Consider the following 9,013-nt stretch of genomic DNA (forward strand, 5'->3'; position numbering starts at 1 on the left):
CCACAACTGCAACAATCATGTAAGAATGACACAATGATCTCTAACTATAGTATTTATTATTCAATTATTTACACTGTCCAGTTTCTCTTCCATCAAAGCTGGCAGAGGATGACAAAGACAGATATCACGTTAAGTAGAGAAAAACTCCAATTACAACAACAATGTTGGCTGTGGATGAAAACACAGATGTCACGCTCACCGCAGAAGTCCTCAGATGCAATGATTTTAAATAAATACTTCTTCGGTCACTTCCGAGGATGTCCGGATGGACGGAATTAAATATTCTTGGATTACACTATAGTGAAGTCTCAAAAATGAAATTTCCAAATGCCCTGTATGAAACATCCTAAGAAACACTCCCCTTTTCCTCCTCTAAATCAACGTAATTAGTTTTCATGTCTGCAGTGAACTAGACAACAGTGCAAGATATTTTGAGATACAGCAATGTTTCACATTGAATAAGACACAGATCTATCTTAAAAATGGTGCAACTTTAAGACATCCGTGGTCCACTTAATGCTTTTCTCTCAACATTTTGGCAATCCACTACAGAAGGCAATGAGAGAGAGAGAGAGAGACATTGATCCTCATTAAGTCAAGTTTCAGACTTCTAATCATTTGCCAAGTCACATTTATAGAAGCAAGTAGAAACTATGATTTGAATAATTCACCAGGTGAGATCTGCTGCAATAAAATCAACTTCATTTAGAGCCATAAAGACCTGCGGAACAGGCACACTCTGTGCAGGGATGAAAGGACAGAAAAGCAGTGTGAAAACACAATACTCCAAAGCTTTTTAACATTTGTCTGGTTGTAACATGTTTCATATGGAAGAGATCAGCACTTCTCTTTCGTTTAATGACCTGTCCTCTTGTATAATGATGACGTTGCAAACAGCTTTCTGTAGCACGTTTCAACAAAACATACAGAAATTCTGACATCAAATCATTTTCTAACCCAAAACTTTGGTTGAGCAGCAAACTCACTTGTAACATTAATAAAAAATAGTCACCTGTGAAATGCTTACTGTTATTATGACGACCGTAAAAAAAAAGAAATGTTGAGATTGTTTCGGTACACCACACAGCCGCATAAAACAATATTAATAGCTCTGAGGTAAAAGACTCTAGTGCCTCTAGTGTTAATGTATATTATCCTCAGAGTCCTTTTTTCATCTTTATCAGGTAAGACCTTTGACTTGTGACTTCACAAATGTCATAGCACCAACAACTGGGCGTTTTTTTGTTTTTTTTGGAAGAGTACAGGGGGGAAATCGACAGCGACTTCTGCTCTTATGGAAGAACTTCGCATTAAATGTCCATTATTTCTAAAACCACACTAATTCTCTCTCACATCTTTAAATCGTACTCCTTCCTCCCTAATTTTGGCTGCAGCTCTTTCTGTTAAATATGTCTTATTAGGTGATGGAGCAAGAGGTTACAGCTCATGAAGAGGTGTCTCGTTGAGTCTCCAGCCAGGTCGATCACGACGGGCCGGTGGAGATTTTAGAAGACAAGGTTTTTGGGCACCTCCCAAGAAAACTCTGGACGTCCAAAGTGGCCATAGGAAGCTGTCTGCTGGTAGATCGGCCTTTTCAGCTTCAGGTCTCTGCAGATAACATAAAAAGACATGTAAGATTGGTTAAGAAGGGTATGTAATGTTACATCTACTGTATATGTGAGGGCCAGCTGGGATGTAGTGATTTTCCTTCCCACCCTTTATCTTCCATGTACCTGAGTACCAATGCAAGTGATGCAAAGGGGGCACAAATCAAGGACAATCACATATAACGCCCCATTTTTCTGCCTATTTATTCCTCAGGCGGGCCCCATATGCAGAAAATGGCTTGAATAATTGTATATCAAATATGAAACAAGCAAATAGATCAGTTTTCCCATTATGTTCCCCGTATTTCTGATAGGTTGGAGATAAAGACAGTTGGAGTTGACTCACATGTTTCTACAGGATTAGAAAAGTTGAACTAAAGTTAGACATCTTGTACCACTGGTTGTGTAAGACAAATTATCTCTTGACAAATGTTGCAAAATGAAACGGCAACTTTCTGTGTAGGTGTTTGGCCATTCTCCAGTAAGAAGTTTGTGTCTCCGTGTGACAGTCTTGTGACTTGCAATCCGCTCAGGAATGATTTCTGCTTTTGCACTAAGTTTCCAGCCACAGAACAAACAGGTCTAGGTTACACATAGGAGAACGTACAAGTCTAAATGCAAAACTTGTCATTACACAAATAACAAGAAATAATAGACAATAAATGTAAATGTTGAAGATGTTGTGTAGGTTAGAAGCTCGCTTTGATGCCACCACGTGGTGAGATGAGAAAACTGCAACACAGACTCCCTCAACATTGCAATAAAAGTTAGTTTTTTTCTTTCTTGGGCGTTCATCTTACAATGTAGCCAGATATTTGGCAGCACTTCTGTCGCTTTTTTGAACAAACTGGAGAGAATTTATTGAAAGAGTTTTGGATATTTGAAGATCAAATAAAGATCAAGAAGTTTAGTTTGAAAAAGGAATTATTTACAAATCATAATTTGTAAGGGTGGATGAAAAGGAAAAAGAAAAACTGTAATAACCTGAATGAATTTCATAGATGGATTAATTGTTATACTGTTTCGCCAGCTAAAGAGTTAATCTGTGAAAGCAGAAAAGTAATCTTTCTTTGTATTGACTTTCATATTTGGTGTAAACAAGAAGCTAATCCCCACAGACCTTGGGAAATTGCTTACATTTTTCCTTGTAAAATCACTATCACAATCGCTAATTTCAGTTGAAACTCCACATGGTAAATAAAAAAATGAACACGATTACCTAACAATGACTCCTGGCCGCAGATCAAAGTTCTTGTTGACAATGTGGAGCAGCTCGGACTCTGTTCTCTTGGAGGAACCGTATGTGAACAAGGAGATCGATAGAGGCTGGGCCACTCCAATAGCATAGGATACCTGGAGAAGACACAGACACATTTTGGTAGAATTATTATTATCTGCACCTCTTTCATTTACTCACATAAATGTACCATGAAGCTCTGCTCTCACCTGGACCAGAACTCTCCTGCACAGTTTGGCTTTGACCAGAGACTTGGCCACCCAGCGTGCAGCATAAGCAGCAGAGCGGTCGACCTTTGAGAAGTCTTTGCCAGAGAACGCTCCGCCACCGTGAGCTCCCCAGCCTCCGTACGTGTCAACAATAATCTTCCTGCCCGTCACACCAGCATCACCCTGATTCACAAAGAACAGAAAAAAAAACACTCTTGAGCTTCCTTTAGCTCTTAATTCTGTAACCTCAATATCAGATCTTGTGTGATGTTGACCTGGGGTCCTCCAATGACGAAGCGACCACTTGGCTGGAGGTGGTAGATGGTTTTGTCATCCAGATATTTAGCAGGAACCACAGCTTTGATCACCTGATAGACATAGTTCAGCATTAAAATCAAAAGTAAGACACTATTTCCTAAAGAGTGCATGAGCAAAAGCCAAGTGAAAGTGCGGACCTTCTCCTTCAGGATCCTCTGCTGGTCCTCCAGGGTGATACCATCGTCATGCTGGACGGAGATCACAATTGTGTGAACCCTCTTGGGGATGACAGCTCCATCCTTCTGTTCATAATGTACTGTCACCTGTGGGACAAACACAAACTCAAATGTTGGTACGTTGTGTGAAATTATTTAGACGTACGGCTTATTTATTGTTTTTTTGACTCTAATTCATCCAGTTGTCTATTACTGATCTTGTTCTGGTGGTTCTTTATTTGTTGCTATACAAAACTCCTGTGGTCTATGTAACTACTGCAGGTTACAGTTGATTCAGCTACAATCACCAGAGTCTGTGTGTTCAAACAATAAATCTTTCTCTCTCTATTCTTGTCTCTGTCATTTGCAAACTGGTCAACGTATAATAGACATGAGCATCAGTCTTAAGTTAAAAATGGTAAGTTATGTAAATGATTTGCAATGATTCGTGGAAAGTTTTTGGGCTTCATTTCAGTTTTCTTTCCAATTGACTGAAATCCCTTGCAACAGACATTAAAATCAATTTTCTTCTTCTCCCTTCCATCTTCAAAAACATGTTTATATAGGGTATCACTGTACAAGTTGTTATGAATGTTCAAGTACGGTTCTGTTTGTTGTACATGTTAAATGTTTTGCTGATAGCCCTGTCCAAAGGTTGTCAGAGCCTGCAAGTCTGGACTGCAGGCAGGCCGGTTCAGCACCAATACTCTTTTATCATAAAGGCATGTGGGGGTATCACATGGTTAAAGATGATCAAAAATACCAAAACATCCACTTCTCTAGAGCTTCTGGCTTTTGATACGTTACGACTGATAATTCTATTAATTTTCAAATGTATAACCGCAAATTCTTTGCAGTTTGACACTTTTAACAATTGAAAACAGTCTTTCCCAATGTGAGCCACTGTTATGTTTTTTTTTCTTGTGGAAGATACATTCTGACTTATTGCCAAACAACCTAAATAGTTGTCGAAAAAACCTTTATTTATTTCATGTATTTTTTTAAATACTTTAAACAACTTTTTAGTCATGTGTCGCTCCTGTGCCTGTGTTTATATATATATATATACATTTATTAAAAATAGAGGTTGAATTATTTGCACCACACTGCATTCTGTTCTTTTTAGTTTATATTTCACACAGTGCTGCCTGTTTGTGACTGTAACTCTGACTTTGGAAACAAAGGCATTAGTAAGTTTATATCAAAGAGTTGCATTCAACAGCTAACCGCCTGTAAGTCAGTCAAAAGTCTATTATTTCTGGACAGACAGCTTTATCTTAAACACTTGCAACAGCTACTGTTGATCCGATTTTGTGTGCTGGCACCAAAATAATCTCTTGGAGGACATCCAGAGTACAAGAAGGAAACGGGTTCATAGAAATTCTGCTTTTGACTTTTTGCTGTTTCAGTGCTGCACGCATAACCCCACCTGTGTTTTTGAGTCGGGACGCAGCCAGGTGACAACGCCGGCGCGTCTGAGTTCAGCCATCTTTGAGTTGAGTTTGTGAGCTAAGACGATGGTGAGAGGCATACACTCCTCAGTTTCATCTGTTGCATAACCGAACATCAAACCCTGCAGAGAAGGGGGAAAAAATCTAATGAAAAATGCAAACTCTCCAGTCTCATTAGTTGAGAGAAGTTCACTAAATGTAAAATGAAAGGATTAAAAAAAAAACTATTAAAATGACAAGTGGTGTCAATTAGAGCTTGTTACATGGACTGGATGTCTTTCATCAGTAATATATTTAATAAAACAAACAGAATAATTAGCACACTTAATAGATACTCACTGAAACTAAATATAATCATACACTTTCAGTTTTTCAGAAGTTCTACAAAACCGCCCTTTATCTGACCCTTTAAGGGGTCTTGACTCCCAGATTTGGAGAAAAAGTACTTTCTTCTACAAGCTTCAACCAACCGCAACAGAAAAAGTGAGAACTAATCCATCAAAATGAGTCCGGTTTAGTTGTGCCATGCCATTTCAGGCAGAATGAGGTATTTTAATTACATTTGGTTGACAATATTTTTGTGTTTTTAAATGTAGGACTATTTCTAGCAACTCATGTAAAAGATATAAACACTTTTTTCTAGAAGAGTCATGAGTTCAGGAGCTTGTACACATCTATCCGACGAGATGTTGTCTAAATGAGTTCTGGTGCTGAGTCACATAATCAGTAAGATCACACAGCCCTCAAGCATTTTCCTGTTCCTGTGGTCCCACCTGATCTCCCGCTCCAATGTCCTCCTCGTGTCTGTCAACATGGACGCCCTGAGCGATGTCTGGACTCTGCTGCTCCAGAGCCACCAGCACATTACACGTCTTATAGTCGAAACCTGCAGACGGAGAGTGAAAGTGGATGAGGCAGAGCCCACACACCGTATAACTTCTATCCCTGTTGCTTTATGAGGCATTTTCTCACCTTTGTCTGAGTTGTCGTAGCCAATGTGCTTGATGGCGTCCCTCACCACCTTCTGATAGTCCACATTGGCCCGAGATGTGATTTCACCGCAGAGCAACACCATGCCGGTCTTGCACACAGTCTCTGTGAACACAGAAAACATGGGTATATGTGGATATATGTTTGTGGACATTTGTTTATTTGTTGACATCACTGTTCATGTGGTGATCATGAGAAGTCACGACTAAAATACAGTTACAATCTCAACAAAGCAGGAAAAACTCCAGTGGATGAGTTTACTTAAACTGAGATAAACTTTCAGACAAATAAAGGAAAATAAAAAGGTTGATACAAAAATGAACATGTAACTGTGTGTGTTTATGTCTAAACATTATCTCAATCTCAGTTTTTCTTCACTTTCTTCACTCACCACAGGCCACTTTGGCATCAGGGTCCTGTTTCAGGTGAGCGTCCAGGACGGCATCACTGATCTGGTCACAAATCTTATCTGCAAAAAAAAACAACATATTTTATTAATAATCAGTAATCCTTGTTTGCAAGATAGAATTACTATTTACTTGTACTATGTACTTGTTTGAGAGGTCGCACACTCCATTATTTTTTTTTAAATAGGATGAGTTTTGTATTTAAGTTGATTTGAATGCTGCACCGGGACAATGCCTCACAAGCCACCCCATTCATCCCTCTTTTTTTTGTCATCCCACTGAGGCAATGTAACACGCAAGTTACATCAGAAACAACCTCAACATCTGGCTGCACGGAATACAAAAGGTTTAATGTTGGCTCCGACTGTCTGATTTAGTCTCACGCCTGCAGGTGCAGAGCAACATACTGACTATCCGTGGGAATAGTCCACACTTCGACACACTTTATCAAATTCAAAGGTGCATTCTACCAAGGCCACACTGATGTGAACGTGCAAAGCTAAATCTTTGCAGAGTCCATTTTCTTTTTTTTTCTTTCACTGATCAGGTACAAGAATATATAAAATATGATACCATCAATGAGAAGACGATTTGTAAAGTAACAGTACTCAGGACAGTAGGGTCTAAACTGACTATCTGTGAAGCCACGCACCTGTCAGAACTGCATTTATTGGTTATGGATTCTGCACAGGGGACTTTGTAAGATTACATATTTGTAAAAAGATTACCACACATTGACAGGGGGACACGAGGTGTTTTTGATGCAGCAGTGTGGAGGACAGAGTGCACTTCAGTTTTTATCGCCAGGTTATTAGTTAAACAAGCTGTCCTGTAAGCGGCCCACATAAGCATCCCACTCAGGGTGCAACCTTACATCAGCCTGTTGCACATTCATCTCCCGCTACCCATAAGTGAGAGTGGAAGGCAGTAAACAGATGTTTCTGTGAATGGAATACCAAACATGCTGGAAAAGTAAATGTGCAACTCTGCTGAGGTATATTGTCCTCCGGTCCTTCTGGCATCAAGAAAATTTCCACATTAATCTTAGTATAGTAACAAAAAGGTTAATCTTTTTTTTTCTTTCTTTTTTTTGTTATAAAAAGTGAGAAGTGAAAAAGTGTGACATTTGAGGAGTCTTCCGTGGTTCAAATGTTAAAGATTGCATAGATGACATATGTTAACTCAACACTCACCTGGATGTCCCTCCCCTACGGACTCTGAAGTGAACATGAAAGAGTTGTCGTCCAACATATTGCTCATTTTATTATTATTTTTAAACTATTTAAGGTTCCTCAGCTTCCACCAGCGAGCAGTCCAGAGAGACCTGGCTTAACACTCCTGCTGCAACAAATAACAGGGAGCCAAAAGCTCTGCAGCTCCAACACAAAGTCTGTTCAACAAAACTCCAGGTCTGTCCACATGGCTCAATATATATTGCCATGGACACACACACACACACACACACATACACGCACATACACGCACACACACTGACACAGGCTCACACATGTCATGTGAATCCGTGGGATAGTCCATTTTAGAGGGGAGTGGATAATGGGAGGGTATTTCGGCTCATGGAAACAGCACAGTAACCCCTTGTGTGCCTTGTGTTCAGTGTGATGTTTAAGTGTGTGTTTATGGTTATCACCTGCTTTGCTGTAGGGTGAGAGCCCCTCTGAGCAGAGATGTGAATATCTCAGTTAGTGGGGGGGTTCCCCTCCTCTGTCACACTGGTGGGACAGCTGTGTCTGCTGGGACACAGCCAGCATGGGGAACCCTATAGTATAGACATGGAAGGGAAAAAGGAAAAGGTAGCTGTTGTCAGTGGGGGAGATGATGCAATTACTCCTGTTTACATCACATGAGTGAGACTGCAAGAAGTGAAAGATGTCAGCAAAAAAATTATTCCAAAGGAACATCTGGATGTAATATATGCATGATTGCAAGAGTTAAGCAATCAATTATTAAAAACGAATAAATAAAAAATGCTATGTCTAGTTTTACTAAACTACCGTATTTTCCACACTATAAGGCACACCTAAAAGCCTTCAATTTTTTCAAAAGCTGACCATGGGCCTTATAATCTGGTGCGCCTTATATATCGATCAATATTGGTCTAATGGATGCATAACGTAACCCCAGCCTCTACTGTAGAGCCTTATAATGCGGTGCGCCTTATATATGGAAAACATTTTTAAAATATGTCATTCATTGAATGTGCGCCTTATAATGTGGTGCGCCTTATAGTGCGGAAAATACGGTATATTTTAGGGAACCCACCTCTGTTAATGAATATTAATGAACTACTGAAGACTTGTCTGATGGGGGGCATACTCAAAAGGAGTTCGAGTCATTTAAGAGTTATTTAAACTGGAAGTCATTTAAATGTTTTTATTTTGAAATTAAGATGGCAAGACATTTTAAGCAAAATGAAAAAAAAGAATATATACATAAATATTTAAAATATGATCTTCAGCACAGATCAGTGTGATTAGCTACTTTGACTCTCTGCCAGTAATCAAGTTTAAAGCAGACGATCATCAGTTGTGTAAATGCTGTTTTCCATCAAAGTCCCTGCCTCCCCTACAGGCTCTGGTTTTCGTACACAACTCCAGAATATATCAAGTCATTTCCTGTGA

General features: G+C 39.4%; 1 protein-coding gene across 2 annotated transcripts; it reads right to left on the reverse strand.

Annotated features, from left to right (window-relative positions):
• Positions 1-39: 39 nt before the first annotated feature.
• On the reverse strand, positions 40-7,790 carry mat1a (methionine adenosyltransferase 1A). 2 transcript variants are annotated; one of them, XM_061745284.1, is made up of 10 exons: positions 7,568-7,789; positions 6,359-6,436; positions 5,950-6,072; positions 5,751-5,863; positions 4,956-5,099; positions 3,509-3,634; positions 3,329-3,421; positions 3,054-3,236; positions 2,827-2,960; positions 40-1,608 (listed from the first exon to the last, which is right to left on the reverse strand). In XM_061745284.1, the coding sequence occupies exons 1-10, from the start codon at positions 7,632-7,634 to the stop codon at positions 1,506-1,508; spliced, it is 1,164 nt and encodes a 387-aa protein (XP_061601268.1). In that variant the 5' UTR covers positions 7,635-7,789; the 3' UTR covers positions 40-1,505. The 2 variants fall into 2 exon arrangements, with proteins under 2 accessions (XP_061601268.1, XP_061601269.1); XM_061745285.1 differs by lacking the exon at positions 40-1,608 and having other exon boundaries at positions 2,823-2,960; positions 7,568-7,790.
• Between the last annotated feature and the right edge of the window lie 1,223 nt (positions 7,791-9,013).

Source organism: Cololabis saira, chromosome 17 (assembly GCF_033807715.1).
Source record: "Cololabis saira isolate AMF1-May2022 chromosome 17, fColSai1.1, whole genome shotgun sequence".
In the NCBI taxonomy this organism is placed as follows: Eukaryota; Metazoa; Chordata; class Actinopteri; order Beloniformes; family Belonidae; genus Cololabis; species Cololabis saira.